Genomic DNA, 17,546 nt, shown 5'->3' with positions numbered 1-17,546 from the left:
GTTTGGTGGGCCCTTGACTATTAGGGGAGATGCAACTCACTCTTTACTTGAAAGGAGACAATACGTGGAGATATTGGTGGCCACTAGAAAAAGAGAGAGAACTGCTCGAGCATGGAAAAAGACGGATGGAGATGCTCTTGGTTAGTAATAATTTTGTTAGAGCATCTCCAAGAGGCTCTTTATATCTTTTCCTAATTGATATCAGAGTTAAGATTTTGGTTGAAAAAAACACCTTCCAACAACTTATTTAATTTACTCTCCAAATATTATCATCCTCTATTCCGGATTTCTCGCTAGGCAAAGCTGGAGAGCTAGAGGTGTTGGTTCTCTAGAGTGCGCAGAAGGTATTGAAGAATGTTAGAAGGTGAGAAAAAAAACCAAATCAGCTAGGTTGATATGTATCGCTATATGATGATTAAAAAAAGATCTTCACCTAACCCATCATGTTTTTTTTTCTTTTGCGGAGTCCAACATGCTTTTATTAAACAAAAACATCTTTATTAGGTGGTACAGTATTATTGTTTTATATTAGAAACCCGTGGCGACACCTATATATATATAGGAGTATACACTACGGGAGACGTGCTCTTTGCCGAATGCTCGGCGCTTTGCCAAGTGTCGAAACACGAGCACTCGGCAAAGAGGCAGTTTGCTGAGTGCCGCACTCGACAAACCCGGCACTCGGCAAAGGCCGTCTTTGCCGAGTGCCAAACACTCGACAAAGAGGGACACTCGGCAAACGTCCTCTTTGCCGAGTGTTAGGCACTCGGCAAAGAATAACCCTCGGCAAAATACCTCAGGCGACGCCGGTGGTCCCTCCGTCATCCTTTGCCGAGTGCTGGCCATTAGCACTTGGCAAACGTGCTGTCTTTGCCGAGTGCTGCAAGCCTGGCACTCGGCAAAGAGGTTCCTTTGCTGAGTGCCAATTCCGACACTCGGCAAAGTATTTTTATTTTTTTATTTTTGTTTTCAATTTTTTTTCTGTGGCATTTATACAGTACCTTGAAGCACATGTTTCAATTTGGAACTTTTCTATGACTTTTTGGTATATTTTTTAAATTTTTTATGTTTACTTGAATTTTTCTCGAAAAAGTAAATTTGAACTGTAGGTGCATGAAATATTGGAATTTAGCGATTCAAAAAATGGTATTCATGTTTTTTAGTGTATTTTGAGGCCGTGTGCAGGGACATTCGTGAAATTTCGAACATATGTTTCACGAAACATGACCACCAACTTGTTAAAAAGGTGTTTTTTAATTATATAAAATGCAAACGAAGTCCAAAAATCACAAAACTTATCGAGGTGTCGTGTCATCGCATGTAGAGGCTGTGGTAAAAAATTTAGAAGTTTCCGAGCAAGTTGTGACGTACGATGCCTAAAACCTAGACATCTCGTCACATGTGGAGATGTCTGGGTTTTAGGCATCGTACGTCACAACTTACTTGGAAACTTCTAAATTTTTTGCCACAGCCTCTACATGCGATGACACGACACCTCGACAAGTTTCGTGATTTTCGGACTTCGTTTGCATTTTATATAATTAAAAAACACTTTTTTAACAAGTTGGTGGTCATGTTTCGTGAAACAGATGTTCGAAATTTCAGGAATGTCCCTGCACACGGCCTCAAAATACACTCAAAAACATGAATACCATTTTTTGAATTGGTAAATTCCAATATTTCATGCACCTACAGTTCAAATTTACTTTTTCGAGAAAAATTCAAGTAAACATAAAAAATTTAAAAAATATACCAAAAAGTCATAGAAAAGTTCCAAATCGGAACATGTGCTTCAAGGTACTGTATAAATGCCACAGAAAAAATTTGAAAACAAAAATAAAAAAAATAAAAATACTTGCCGAGTGTCGGAATTGGCACACGGCAAAGGAACCTCTTTGTCGAGTGCCAGGCTTGTAGCACTCGGCAAAGAATATTCAGATTTTTTTTTCAACTTTCGGATTAAAAGAAACCCCCCTGAATTTGTTTGCCGAGTGCCCGCATCTCGGCACTCGCCAAAGGGCCGCCCCACTTAACCCTAGCGGGCCGGCCGGCCCGCTCCCACTCTCCCTCTCACAGCCACGCACCCCGGCCCCGCCCTGCCACCGTGGCTGGCCCACGCCCGGGTCTGCCCTCCCCGGCCGGTGGTGCACCGCCTCGCCCCGGGCCCGCCCCGCCGCCGCCCGACCTCCGCCGTAGCCGGCCCCGCCCCGGCCCCGCTCCACCGCCGGACGTGGACCTACCGGTGGTGTCCTGCCCCGGTTGCCCCCCACCCCTGAACCGCTGGAGTGGAGGAGAGGAGGAGCAGGGGAGTAGAGGAGAGAAGGGAGGTGGAGGAGAGGAGAAGGGAGAAGGAAGAAGGAGAAGGGAGGAGGAAGGAGAAGGGAGGAGGAGGAGCATCAGCCGCCAGCCACGCCCCTCGCCGTTCGTCCCCGTCGTCGTCCCCGCCCCTCGCTGGAGACGAAGGTGACCCCGGCACTACGTCGCCCGACTCCACCGCCACCCAAGGTATAAAGCCCCCCAGTTATCGGCCTTCGTGCCTTGTATGTCATTGACGGCCTTCGTGCCGTACGTGGATGTGTGGGCCTTCGTGCTGTATATATGCTGTCGGCCATCGTGCCGACTTTTTTCTTGCAGGTTTTGGAAACCTCCCCGTACAGGGGAGGTTCTGCCGAAATTTTTAACTTATAGTATTATAATTCTTCTTTTGCAGAGCAAGACTCGTCGGAGGGGACCCGGAGTATGTAGGCGACCCCGATCATCTTCGTCGGCGCTGCGGTCCTGCCTGCACAGCGTCGCCTCACCACTGCCCCGCTAGCCTGACTCCACCGCCACCCTAGGTATAAATAACCTCTCTTCCTTATCGTTGTCGTAGATCGATGTAACCCAGTTAGGCATCTCCTGTTCGAAACAGATACGGTTGGAGGTATGTGGATCTTCGCATATCTAAGAGTCTAAGACCGTATCCGTTTCAGATTGTCCACTTTTTTGGACAGCCCACAGATGCGTAGATGGGGTAGTTTCCATGTTCTGCTTCGATCCGAGATAGAGTTTTGGCACCACCTCCCTATTGTTCTCCAGAGACACACTCTCCCTTCCAGGACGTGTATCGAGAGAACAGCGGGGAGGTGCTGCCGAAATTCTGTCTTGGATCGGAGTAGAGCATGTAAACTAACCTCATCTACGCACCCGCAGGTGGGATTAGGACCTATCCTCACCCATTAGACAGTAGGCACGCCGTTCAGATGCAATTGGTGGTTATATTACTCGCTCATGTATATGCTAGAGGATGGATAACCGTGAGTGGATGTACACGGGCCGCCCAAGTCAGGCTGAAATCACCCCTAAATGGATGGACAAGACCGAGGGTTTCTTGAACAAAGCATTTGGCAAGGCAGCTAATGGAGCGAGAGACACATTCTGTCCCTATAGCGAATGCGGAAACATGAAAAGAAAAACAAGGAAGATCATGGGGGAACATCTTTGCAAGTATGGATTTACGCCAAACTATACCCGGTGGGTGTTCCATGGTGAAGCCCATCATACTAGAGAGGCGTTTGATGCTGATGGCGGGGTAGCAGGATGGTTATGTGACTTTCACAAAGCAACGTTCGCTGAAAGACCTACGAAGGAGGAGGAGGAGAAGGAGGATGAGGAGGAGGAGCCAGAGCCAACCAGAAAGGCGTTCTACCAAATGTTGTCTTTGGCATAGAAGCTCCTACACGAGAAGGCAACGGTTTCTCAACTGGATGCCATTGGACGCCTAATGGGGTTGAAGTCCCAGTATAACATGAGTCGAGCCTGCTTCGATGGTATGTTGGCAGTTATTGGTGGTCTGCTTCCGAAGGGTCATATTCTGCCGAGCAGCTTCTACGAGTCACAGAGACTCCTTCGTGCACTTAAGATGTCATATGAGCAGATACATTATTGTCCAAAGGGGTGCATCCTATTTAGGAAAGATCACAAGGATGCAAAGTACTATCCAAAGTGTAAATCCTCTAGGTATGTGGAGGTAGACAAAGGTGATGGCCAGAAGGAGTAGCTTGAGATCCCCATGAAAGTCCTACGGCACCTTCCAATCATACCGAGGCTCCAACGGCTATTCATGACCGAGGAGTCCACGAAACAGATGACATGGCACAAGAATGGCATTCGATACAATCCTGACAAGATAGTACATCTAGCTGATGGTGAAGCATGGAAAAGCTTTAATCACAAGCATCGTGACAAAGATCTTAAGGCCCGTAATATACGTGTTGCGCTGGTAACGGATGGGTTCAATCCTTTTGGAATGATGTCGACCCCATACACTTGTTGGCCCGTGTTCGCTATCCCCCTCAATCTCCCCCCCCCCCGGGGTCCTCCTTCAATGTCAAAACATATTCTTGATGTTGATAATTCCTGGACACCCGGGAAACAAAATGGGTGTGTACATGGAGCCTGTTTATGATGAATTGATCTGTGCTTGGAATGAAGGGGTATGGACTTACGACCGAGCTACAAAGAAAAACTTCAAAATATATGTTTGGTACCAGTACTCCATGCATGACTTCCTGGCGTATGGGATATTCAATGCCTGGTGTGTCCATGGGAAGTTCCCATGCCCGGTATGCAAGACAACTCTGGAGTTCATTTGCTTGAAGAAGGGTGGCAAGTTTTTGTTGTTCGACAAGAATCGACAGTTCCTCCCTCTTAACCATGCATTCAGACAAGACACCAAGAACTTCACGAAAGGTGTCAAGGTGACCGACCCTGAACCTCAGAAGATGACTGATGCCCAGGTTCATGCTCAGATAGATGCTCTCGTGGTCAATCCACAGAAAGATAGTCGAAAGAAAGATAATCCAAAGAAAGATTGCTTTGTGGGATATGGTGTCGAACATATGTGGACTCATAAGTCGGGCTTGGAGAGGCTTCCCTATTTTGATGACCTTCTCCTTCCACATAATATAGATGTAATGCACACTGAGAAGAATATCGCCGAAGCACTTTGGGCAACACTCATGGACATTCCTGACAAGACAAAGGACAACCCTAAGGCCAGAGTGGACCTGGCAATGCTATGCGATAGACCAAAGCTAGAGATGCTGCCTCCAAGAGACGGTAAGCCATGGAAAAGGCCTAAGGCCGATTACATCTTAGAAAAGAAGCACAGAACGGAAGTGATACAATGGATGCAGACATTAAAGTTTCTAGATGGGTATGCAGTGAATCTGAGGAGGGGAGCAAACCCAGAGACTGGCCGAGTCTTAGGGATGAAGAGTCATGACTACCACATATGGATTGAGCAGCTTCTTCCGTCGATGGTTCGAGGCTACATCCCTGAGAATGTCTAGAAGGTCCTGGCAGAGTTGAGCTTTTTCTTTCACCAGCTTTGTGCCAAGGAGGTATCTATGAAAGTGGTTGAGGAGTTGGAAAAAGCGGCACCTCTGTTGCTCTATAAGTTGGAGAAGATCTTTCCACCTGGCTTTTTCTTGTCGATGCAGCATTTGATTTTGCACCTCTCGTCCGAGGCACGAATGGGGGGCCCGTGTAGAACCGTTGGTGCTATCCAATCGAGAGATGTCTAAAGACTATTCGCAAGAAATGTGGAAACAAAGGCAGGATTGAGGCTTCCATTGCTGAGGCATTCATTCATGAGGAGGTGTCAAACTTCACAACAACATACTATAATGAGAACCTTCCTAGCGTGCATAATCCACCCACTCGGTACAATGAGGACGAAAATGAATCGACCCTTAGCCTTTTCAAAGGGCTACGCAGGAGAGCAAGTGGAGCGACCACAAAGACCTTGAGCTATGAAGAGTGGTGCAAGATCATGCTCTACGTGTTGACCAACCTTGACGAAGTGGAAACGTATCTGGGGTAAGTTCTCAACGAACTTGTTACATACTCCGTAACTTTTGTACATCCAACAACATTGTTCCTTGTCGGTGCAGGGAATTTTTTGATGAATCCTGGCATCATTCAAGGCCACCTTCTAACCATGAACGATAGACCCTTCTTCAACATGGTTCGCCTGATTTCATTACATGGTTCCAAAAAGGTATCGGCCAACTTAGCTCTTACTAAGTTTGACGTTCCAAGTTGCCTGATTTCATTTCTCTCCTGCTTGAACTTGCAGCGCCAAAGGGATGTGTCTATAAGTGCTGAATTACGATAGGTGGCCAATGGCTTTGACTAGAAGGTCTTGTCATTTAACGCTTATGACGTGAATGGATATCGCTTCCACACAACAAGGTACGAGCAGAGTCGTCCCAATCCAAGGACTTCTTTAGAATCTAGGAGGGACAGGAGGAAAGTGCGTATCATGTGACTTACGCTTCCTATAAATGGCGTGTCACGGACTTGCACTACGAGTCCTGCCTCTAGGCCCACATAGACTACAACGCCAAGTTCCTACTCAGGCGTGTCAACAAAGAGGAGGCAAGACGGATGACGCTGCCAAGGGAGCAGTACATACAGGTAAATACAAAACATGAATATTCATTTCTTTTGAGATTAAGTATGCCTAATTTGATCTTCTGATATGTCGTCTACTTGATGTTCTGTAGGTGATTCCAAGCTGGTGCGTCACCCACCCCGATTGCTGGGAATATATTGTGGACACCTGGTTGGACGGGGACTGGCAGAAGAAGCACGGGGAGGCCCACGACAGGCGTTTGTAGATGCTAGGTGTACCTCACCATCAGGGTAGCCACAGCCTCAGCAAATATGCAAAGGCATATGTAAGTCTCCGCCATTGCTCTAATCTAGCCGCGCTCAATTCTGCATCATTTCTAACCACATGTTGTTGTCTTTCTCGTAGTCGGATGCACACGGTGGCCAGCCAGTTGGTCAACTCAAGGCATATGCTCTGGCTCACATGGGCAAGGCGACGGCCGACATCGAGTATGACCCAGATGCCCCGCTTGAGGCGTACACCAACTCCAGCATCCACACCCGCCTCTCTTCGTCCACGGAGGCGGCAAGGTCAGTCCATGGGCCGGGCTATGATCCGAGAATCGAGGAGCGCCTTGATCCTCAGCTCGTGATGAGGGTGGGGTAAGGCAAGAAGCATGGGCAGTTCTGGATGGGCGACGACGTCCTCAACACGGTCTCTACTCCTCCTCTCCACCAGCTCCGAGCAGCAAGCACGAGCTCAAGCGTGCCCATACACCAACGGCCGACCGCGGTGTCAGCACTCCAGGTAAGCATTCCTATTTCATTCGTCGTTCTTTGACTTTTACATACCTTACCTATGCATTATTGAAACATTGGGGTCAAATGCTGCAGGCCCAGGTGCAGGAACTGCAGGCCGAGCGGGAGGCCGAGAGGTAGAGGCTATAGGCTTTGGAGGCCCAGCGGGAGCAAGATCAGCGGTAGATGGCCGAGATGATCAAGTTCATGCAGCAAATTGGCCAGCAACAAGGTTGGGCGATCCCACAGACGCTGCTTGCTCTAGATCCACCTCCACAACGTCCTGATTCTATCCCGGTGAGTATAAGTACGAAGTTTTACTTTCTATGCTGAAACTTAGAGAAACCTAGTGAAACCTAGAGAAACCTAGTGGTGGTGGTGGTGTGGTGGTGGTGGTGGTCATGGTGGTGATGTGGTGGTGGTGGTGTGGTGGTGGTGGTGGTGGTGAAGTGTTGGTGGTGAAGTGTTGGTGATGGCGGTGATGTGGTGGTGGTGGTGGTAGTGGCGGATATTTATCTTGCATATTTATCTCTTCTCTTGTCACTCACGTGCAATCTCTTCTATTTTGTGCAGCATCAATCGGGGGCGGCGTCGAACCACCTCGGAGGGTCGCCGGGATCGCACGTTGGGCCATCCCAACCCGGACCGTCGCCATGAGCTTCAAATGGCAGCCGTTGTGATATAATGCACTTGTGAACTTTGTGAACTTGCTTGTGTGTTTGGACTTTGGACTTGGAAGTCGAGATTGTGATACTTGTATGCTATGTTTGTGTTTGTGGTGGATTGTGATATACATTTGTGTGATATATAGTTGTGTTATATATATATATGGTGTATATCTTGTTTGCAACGATGGAAGACTAAAAACCAAAAAATTGAATTTTTTCACTTCTTTGCCGAGTGTCATGACCATGACACTCGGCAAAACTGGGAATCTGGGACACTAAGCTTCCCAGCTTTGCCGAGTGCCATGGTCAAGGCACTCGGTAAAGAAAATTAAAAAAAAACTGCTTTGTCGAGTGCCTACCTACAGCACTCGGCAAAGAAAATTCAAAAAAAAAAGAAAACAAGCTTTGCTGAGTGCCAGATGCAGGCACTCGGCAAAGCATTTTTTAAAAAAAATAAAAAATACATTTCTTTGCCGAGTGCCGACGCGTGGCACTCGGCAAAGGGGCCGTCACCGTGACCTGGCCGTCACGGCGGCTTTTATTTGCCGAGTGCTGTCGTGGCACTCGGGAAATCCTTTGCCGAGTGCCCGACATGCGGCACTCGGCAAAGAAGCCTTTGCCGTGAAAGGATATGCCGATAGCTCTTTGCCGAGTGCAGCACTCGACAAAGCACGCGTCTGCTATAGTGATACATATATATATATATATAATTAATATGACATGTGTACCAGGAGTGAGTGGCGCTTCCACTGAACAGAGTGACATGGCAATAGTTGCCAAATTACGTCGTACGTGGTACGTACCGCCGACATGTCCTTGATTGGATAGCTTCATTCCAAGGTTAAGATGGAAACCTGTGGCTTAGCTTGCAGGTCCAGTAACGTCTCCCACTGAACAAACTGGAACAATTAAGTGCTCGCCTATGCAGGTTTAGACATGCGTGTGCTCATTCGTTTGGAGCCAACCACAATGTTTCACTCGCTACCTGCAAGGCCGCCGTACGCCTGTACATACACAAATGTAACCGTAACAACACGTACACTCTTTAATACATATACCATAATTTATATGTGTGGCGGTGCACGCATGCAATTCCACAAGAATGTAGTAAGTGTTGTACACAATGCAATGCATTGCAAACGACGACGGAGAGTGGTATTGCATTGCTGTCCACCATTGATGGATGTGTCATCACTTGAGAAACAAGCTGGCCGAACGATCGAGCTGATCGATCAGCATTAAGACGCCCGGGGTTAGTTGCATGCACAAGTCAACTTTCAACCACCGCTACCGTAGCTTGTTATGCTCTTAATTCTTATTGATCCGAGATCCGATATATATTTCCACGATTAGGTTGATGTGTGCCAAACAGTAGCTTCTCCAACTATCCAGGGTTAATTTTCCTAACTAGAAAACAATATCAAAGCTAGCTGTCAATTTAATAGGGCCAGCAGTGTGAAGTGATTGATGATGCCTTATATATGATACATTGCACCTTCTCATTCAGAAGCATTACATGTTCATTGATCATTTCATCTTATCCATTCCTGTTCTTGCATTGGGTTCATCCATCCTTGTGACAATTCCGGTTTACAAGCAGGATGGACCATTAAAAATTAGCCAGGATATCCACACGCACGTCAAAGAGTGCATGCATGCATGCTTAGTGATTGTACCAGGACAATCTCAATCCTTAAATTATATGCCTATTTTTTACTGTATATATGTACTTGAAACTAATGATAGCTAATTGGATGTTTACGACCGACTAAATCCTAATCATAGATGGAATATTGTATCCATATGTAATGATATATGCTGCGTTGACATTTACAAGTTATTGGATATTGGCTTTTCTGGCCAACTATCAAATTAAATTCAAGCAACCTATTAGCTGAACATATACTACTAGCCTACTAGTATATATATGAAAAACAACAACTGGTCAAAACATATACTGTTTAACCAAAAGTTGCACAGCAACATATATATAGCTAGCAGCTTATATATAGCATGAATTGTCCACCATCTCAACGAAGATTACAACTACACACACAATGATCTATAGATTTCAACTGATCTATTTGAAAGCGAAAGTTCAGAAAAGACTAAATCAATTTGGTTGGAAGTTGAGTATAGTTTTCTACTAGTCATATATCGCACCATAAATTTGCTCTGCAACTTCTACTATATACTCCTGTTCATTTAATTATTCCAGAATTTAGTTAGCATTGATGCCACTGGAACGAATGAAAAACATGTTTATACACATTGTGTAATGCACTGAGTTGAGTTTCACATGCACGCATCCACGAGTACTAAAAAAAAGGTTCGGTACCATGTATATAACAGAGCGCGAAAAGATAGCTTGACATGTTTATGTGTATTCTAAATTCCTCTCAACTAATATTGTTTGCCGTTTCTGGATATTTACCTTGTACTTTGAAAGTAAGACTTAACCACTCACTCATAAGATGGAGACTCATATCTGTCCTTGCATGAATAGTTCTTATATTTAACAAAATATGTTGACAGGTGTATTAAAGCTTAGTAGACATATTTTTTCTTTAATCACACACAAGTTATTTCGATGAGGTAACTAACCTGCTTACCCTTACCCGGCCCATAGAGGAGCACTAAAATGGTTAGCTATACATAATAGAGAGGATTGCAAGTACACGTGCAGCAAAGAAGTACTGCTATAAGGGCAGTCCCAACGAAAGAAACTAGTAGTTTCTATAACATAGGATATCGCACCAAAAAAGTACTCCTTTCCAACCCATGGTTTCTATGAGTAATAACTATTTTCTCTTTCTCTCTCCCAACTCTATCTTTTCCTCCAATGGGAGTGCGACACGAGCTCCCTAGAAACTGGTGGTTTCTCCCCAATGACGATTTCATGGTTTCTTGGTGCATTGGGTCAAGAGTAGACCTGGTTTCTTCATGAAGAAACCAGGTCTATGATTTTTGCTCTCTTTCTTCATTAATTACGTTGCCATGTCAGCATTTTGCCTACGTGGCAAATCATTTAATGAGGATAGAAACCATCATCAATGCACCATTGGGACTACCCTAATGAGCAATGAAATGATTAATTATAATATGGATGATTGCATGGCAAACATAGACTATCATTATTATGTCCACATTACAGTAATTAACACAGATAATTTAATAGGGAAAAAATATTCGGAGTACGCGCACAAACAAAAGAGAGAGAGGGAGGGAGGGAGGGAGGGAGGGGGTGAGAAAGAGAGAGTGCATCACACATATTGACTAGTGATCGAAGTCGAGATCAAACATAGCCTGGCCGAGCTGCAAGATGTTGCTGTGTTGGTGGTGCTGATGGTGAAACCCTAAGCTTGGCTCTTGCACTTGAGCCATATTTGATGTGGTATCACTGGAAACTGCTTGGGTCTGGAGGAAGCAAGAGCCTGATGACGATGAATGGAAGGGGAAGCCGTGATGCTGTTGATGGATGCCGTGGTGCTGTTGCATTGATGCCTTCCCCTTGGGATCCACTGCTTCTTTCACCACCTCTCCAAGATCCATGGCTTGATCTTGTTCTTTGGACAAGAGTGCACTTCCCAGTATCTGTGTACCCAACCCATCTCCAATGTCCATGTTCTTGCTGCTACTTCCTGCTTCTGTTGAGATTTTGATTCCAATGAAATGGTGTCCATGTTACTAAAACGAACAGGCTATGTATATAGGTCAATTATATATAAGCATGTGCATGTTGTCGTAGTGCACAACTGAGCACCTTTGTGTGTTCAGTCTCTCAATAAAAGAGGAAACGTTTTGGAGACACAGCAGTAATAAGAAAAGAAAAATAGAGTGTAGAGATCGAGTATAGCATATATATCACGTACTGTCTTTAGCAGCAGCTGCTTTGTTCGCATGTGCCCTTTTCTTGTCGCCGGCATCAGCATCCGAAGGCTTTGACTTCCGGCGGCGACGGTTGTGGTCCGCTAGGCGTTTCCTACAGCTCTTCTTGGCATCGTCGAACTCATCCAGCAGATGGAATCTGAGTGACAAAGATGGACGATGAAAAAGAGAAAAAGAATTGAAGCAAGGGTTATATGAAAACATACATACACATGAAATACCAACTAACCAGCAAAGTCACGCAGTATATATATCACTCATATATTGTAGTAGGATTATATGATGGCTAACTTAGTATCACCTACATATATAGCAATACTAATGCATGATGAGTTGATGATGCCTAGTACATGCATATGATGGGAGATATTTCAGTCCAGGAGTCCATTTCCTCAAGTAAAAACATCTAGAACTGAAAAAAGGAACATTCCGGGGACCAATGGCATGTTACTAATGATGATCCAGAACATGAGAAACATATATCTCCACTGTTCTTCCCTGCAGACAGCTTGGAGTTTTGCAACTGACTCATATGGTGTGTCTCAACGTGGTGAATCATTCTGGGAGAGACCCTGTTTACCCTTAAATGCATTGCCGGTAATTACTTCACACGTGCATGCTCTTCAGATGAGATCTATTTGCAGGTCCGGCCGGTCCATATGGATTGGCCGGTAAGCAAGAGACGTATATATATATCTTCTCTGGCCACCGAATAGATTGCTACTATACCAGCCACTTGCTGGAGGAGAAACAATATACGAGCGAGCGAGCGAGAGAGAGAGGGTAGAGAGAATTAAGGCGTACGTTGTTGCTTGCATTTGCAATTTTTGCTCGTACGTACGTACGCCGGCTGTACAAAGTCTTCCGATACTTGGAAGAAAGTAGCCTTGCTTCTGACTTTTGAGAGGCCAATGCTTGTACAGCCAGCTCACTGTGTCAAGCAATAACTACTCGATCGGAAATGCGAAGGAGAAGTCAAGGAAATAAATGGAAACGAGTAATGCCAAGGAAGAAATAAGTGGAAAGGAGTAAATAATTCCATGGAAGAAATAAACTGGAAGAGGAGAAGAGACAAAAAATCAAGGACAAATTTCTGCAAATGGCGAACAGAAAAATGCCTTGTTATTGAGGACACATTTCAAGGGCAAAGGGATATGAAGAGAGAACATGGCTTACAGATCTTTAGTTTTTCAGCCAGTAAGTATTTTGCATTTTGTGTTAACTGGATTTTGTCAATTCAGCATGTTGGCTTTGTCGTTGGATTTAATTGTCATATAATAGTATGTAGATCGAGAAGTAGTAGTTGCTAAGTAGGAGTACAACCATTTTGTGATGATAAGCTGATATTTGTATTGTCTCAAGAAATATGAGTTTTTTTTGGAGAACGCTCATGAAATGGAAACATATATAACGAAATGTAGGTCTAACTGGGATTTGCTTAAAATGCAGCTGAAGAGACGAAGTCAGAGATAAACAAGGGCAAGGATGATATCAAGGAAAATTAAAGCAATAGCTTTCACCCTTTGTTCAATTTGACTTTTATAACTAAACTAAAAAAAAGGTAAAATAGTTATCCACAAAAACGGTAAGTGATATATCATTAGACGAAACAAAGTAATCGCTCAACCAAAAAGATTTCTCTGACAAAATTCTAGCTTGGAAGAGAGCCAAACCAAACGTGAGAGCTTTCATGAAATCAGTTTCGATCAAGCTGGCCAATGAACTGAAGGCGACTTTGAGATCACTTAATGCAACCCGTGATGATTTCAGAGATGTATGTGTAGACAAGATCTACATAGATATCTGAAGTATTAATTACCCAACCCGACCGTAAAGGTAGCTTATTTACCCCCTCGAGAACCAGGTTTCAGAGATCGATGTGCATCTAGCATCGATGAATTGAATTGAATCGAATCCACTGACTGACTGACCTGCTGCACTGCTGGCAGAACCTCTGATGCAGTCCACCGGCGGTGACGACGACCGGCGCCTTGGAGTGGTGCTCGCAGACCTTGTGGCGGCGGTGGTAGCGCTTGGCGCTGGAGAGATCGGCCTTGCATCCCTCGGCCTGGCAGCGCGGCGGCTGGTGGCCGTACGTGTACCCTCCTCTCGGCGGGAAGTAGGTCCGGTAGCCGAGGTTGAGCCCCAGCTGCGTAGCGGCGAAGCTGGCCATGTTCTCCTCGGCGGAGCTGACGAGGGTGGGGAAGTAGTACTCGGGCGCGGCCGGCGGGTAGTACGACGACTGGTGGAAGGTGCTCCCGGTCCCGGCGGAGCCAAAGTAGCTGTAGGGGTTGCCGCCGGCGCCTGCGGCGGAGGCGAGGTAGTGCGAGGCGGAAGCAGGGTAGAACTGGAGGATGTCGTGGGGGCTGTGGCCGCCGGCGATGGTGGTGGCGTGGTGGTGGGCGGCGGCGGCCGCGGCGGCGTTGGACGGGGGGAGCAGCGCCAGGGAGTTGGCCTCGAGGTTGTAGCCCAGCTGATGATGATGCTCCCTCTGGATGCTGCTCTCCTGCTCCATGATTGGGAGCAGAGAAGGGGGAGCGGAGCCCGGGTTGGACGGCAAGTAATGGAACTCATCGCAGGCGGCGTTGGCGGCAGCCGATAAGTTCATCATCTTCTCCGCTTGCTGCTAGCTAGTTGCTTTATGATCGATCGATCGGCCGGCCGATCTGTGGTGCAGGTGCAGATCGCGCGCGGCTAGCAGCTGGGAGGGGAGGGAGCAGGAGCAGGAGCAGGAGCACACGCACAAGCACACGGAAATGGAGTCGTAGGGGACGGAGGGGAGGGGAGGACGGCGGCAAGGACAGGCACACAGCTCGCCGAGATCGATCGCTAGCTGAGTCGTCGCAGGTGGAGGGCGCGACAGACACTAGTATGGTGGTGTTGCCCGGGCCATGGTGGGTGATGGCGATGACACAGATATATGCGCTAGCGCCGGCCGGCCGGCAGCGCCCCTCTCGGCCGGGATCTCTTTTGCTGCTAGCGGGCCGGGGCCGTGGGGGTGGAGACTGGAGAGAGAAGGAGATCGACGGCGAGAGCGAGGGTACTTTTCGTCTAGGGTTCCATGAAACGAGTGGTGGAGTGAGTTTTGAGTTATATCTAGCGACGCCCGCTGCCCGCAGGCCGCAGCGCAGCTAGTAGCTAGCCAGGGCCGGCCGACCGGCCAGTAGAGAGAGATCGTGGCGGGTCGATCGGAGGGCCGGAGATCGAGCAGTGCAAAGGAGATCTTAATTGGAGTTGGTGCGTGGTGATAGCAGCCGCGCTGCCGCTGCTTTATGGTTTGCCCTCCGTTTTTCCTCTCCTGCATCCGTATGCTAGGCTGGGCCTGGGGGTATGTATCCGTTTCAACGTAGCGTACGGCACCGTTGCATGTGTGGCCTTGAAGGGAGGAGGAGCTAGTGTGTGTGTGTGTGTGTGTGTGTGTGTGTGTGTGTGTGTGTGTGTGTGTGTGTGTATATATATATATATATATATATGATGCCGCGCCCTGCAGATGTACATGTGCATTGCATGCATCGCTCTCCTCTCCTCTAAGGATGAAAACGGTCGAACTCGGTCGAAAAACTCATCAACCATTTTCTAATTTTACATTTGAAATACGAAAGCGAAAGCGAAAGCGGACAAGCCGGACACGAAAACGAACATGAACTTACGGAATGTCTAGAATTTCGGAAACGAACCAATTCAAGCGGAATTATGTCGAACACGGTCGGTATGCGAAAATTCAATACGAAATACCGACCCACAGTGCATAGCATTAAACAAGTGCACGACCAAATACATAACAAGTTCACAACTAACAAGTGCATGATCTAGTTCAAGTGCATAGCATTAAACAAGTGCACGACCAAATACATAATAAGAGAGATGAGGCTGGGCGCCGTCTATAAGATAGGGCAGCTAGCCACCAGTAGAAAGAACACAGCTGCGTGGTGAGCAGCCTGTAATTGGGCTGTATGACCTGTGCAGTTGGCCAAATTCGGTTTAAACCAAATTTTGAATTCGGAATATTTCAAATTAAAAGTAGAAAACGGTCGAAAAATGTGTAAACCGTTTTCTACTTTTACATTTGAAATACGAAACATCTCAAATGCGAAAGCGAAAACGGTAAAGTTGGACAAGAAAATGCGGATTCGATCGGATTAAATATAGAAAACGATACGGTTCGGTTCGGGATATTTCCGTTCCATTTTCATCCTTACTCTCCTCTCCTCTCTGCCGTCGTCCGTGTACGAGACGGTGGGTACGTACATGGCGCCTGCGCCCATGAGAAGGTATAGTGACGCCAGGGCCAGGGCAGCCCGGACGGGACGTGTCTCTTCGTTCCATGCATTCATGAGGCGTGATTTCATGGCCCAAGTACGTACCGCCGGCGGACCTCCGTCGATCGATCTCTCGCGCTACAGTGCCGCGGATGTACGGACATGTGAACGAACATTGCTGCCTGCAGCTAGTAGCAAGCCCCGCAGCAGAGAGCCGGGCGATCGAGCTGTATTCTCGCGCAATGAGTAGCAGCGCACGTATGCGTGTACGTACTCGTGTCCCGGCCGTTTCTCCTCGCTAGCTCTACGGCCAGGAATTCTCTTCCGCTAGCTATAGCTTGCGGGTGAGGTGTCCGTCGGGCACAATTTCCAGGTGTGTAAATCGCAACACTACTTCGGCAATCAATAATTAAAGTTTGCGCGTCACGGCGCTTGCTTTTATTTAGGGTTGCAGAATAGCCTAGCCTGGTGGGCCCTTTATTTCGTCTATTTCATTCATTCATTCATCAGCTGGTGCTCTATTTTTCTTCCTAATTAAGCTGGTGGAAATTTTGGCTTTTTTGTTCCACCGTGGCATTGGATGCGACGATCCAACCTTATTACTCGCCACCTTCTTCAACCTAACCCCCTTTGCTAGCCCTAATTGCCACCGTGATTTTACCCACACGTAGGGCCCGTTCGCTTGCCTAAAAAAAAAAGAAGCCAAAACACTGTAGCGGCTGATTTTGTGAGAGAGAAATACTGTAGCGGCTGAAAGATGCACTGTAGCACGTGAGGGGAACAAGCCGAACCAGCCGGCTGGTCAGCCGAACGCGCCCGTAAGCACCACCTCCTCTTCATTATTAACTTTTTATTATACCCTGGCATTGCCACCTCCCAAGGTTTTCCTGCCCCCAAAATTCTTTTTCCAACACATCACTACCTCCACCATCTAAATTGAAATGACTCCACTACTTGGTCGCCTAAAGAAAAGATATCCCATATTTTTTCAAATTAGTCAGTACAACGCAAACACTTAGACATGTACATACACATATCCTTACTCCCTATGAACGCATGCATACATCCTACTCTGAAAACACCTCTCAAATAATGAGCCAATAGATCTCGAGATTGACGATGTCACCACAGACTCCTCGATATTGGAATTGACGGGTACATCACCTATCATAGAAAGAACAATATCGTTAAATTCTAAAGTAAATCTAGTAAAATACGAGCACCGACGTCAAGTCGAACCAGGATGAACAGGTTCCACCGCAAGCAACCTGGCCAGCTAAGTTGTGCTTAGTTCACAATAAGATTTGTTGGTTTAATTTACCCGTGGAGGGCCGAGATGCCAGTCAAGGCTCATGCCATATCCCCCTCCTGTTGTGGAAAGATGTGCAACATGTGGTTTACACTTTACTATCTCTATTCACTAACCTAAAGAATGAGAGGAATAAGGTGACACACACCCTAAAACAAAAAAGAAGAAGAAATGACACCCTGGCTTACCCTTACAATCAGTCCACATTTCCTATATGTCATATGTATAAATTGATATTTTCCTACA

General features: G+C 46.6%; 1 protein-coding gene across 1 annotated transcript; it reads right to left on the bottom strand.

Moving 5' to 3' along the window:
* Nucleotides 1-10,969: 10,969 nt before the first annotated feature.
* On the bottom strand, nt 10,970-15,073 carry LOC136493947 (protein LIGULELESS 1-like). The gene is made up of 3 exons (XM_066490073.1): nt 13,664-15,073; nt 11,717-11,871; nt 10,970-11,491 (listed from the first exon to the last, which is right to left on the bottom strand). Exons 1-3 carry the CDS (start codon nt 14,341-14,343, stop codon nt 11,121-11,123), a joined length of 1,206 nt encoding a protein of 401 aa, XP_066346170.1. The 5' UTR covers nt 14,344-15,073; the 3' UTR covers nt 10,970-11,120.
* Between the last annotated feature and the right edge of the window lie 2,473 nt (nt 15,074-17,546).

This window comes from Miscanthus floridulus, chromosome 11, assembly GCF_019320115.1.
Source record: "Miscanthus floridulus cultivar M001 chromosome 11, ASM1932011v1, whole genome shotgun sequence".
NCBI lineage: Eukaryota > Viridiplantae > Streptophyta > Magnoliopsida > Poales > Poaceae > Miscanthus > Miscanthus floridulus.
This window is presented reverse-complemented; position numbering and strand designations above follow the sequence as displayed.

Excerpts from the sequence above, each read along its gene's own strand:
- LOC136493947 (XM_066490073.1), bottom strand. The coding sequence starts at position 14,343 with ATGATGAACTTATCGGCTGCCGCCAACGCCGCCTGCGATGAGTTCCAT. Across the intron at positions 11,872-13,663 it reads TTCTGCCAGCAGTGCAGCAG|ATTCCATCTGCTGGATGAGT; the intron begins GTCAGTCAGTCA and ends TTTGTCACTCAG. Across the intron at positions 11,492-11,716 it reads AGCAGCTGCTGCTAAAGACA|AAGCAGGAAGTAGCAGCAAG; the intron begins GTACGTGATATA and ends AAATCTCAACAG.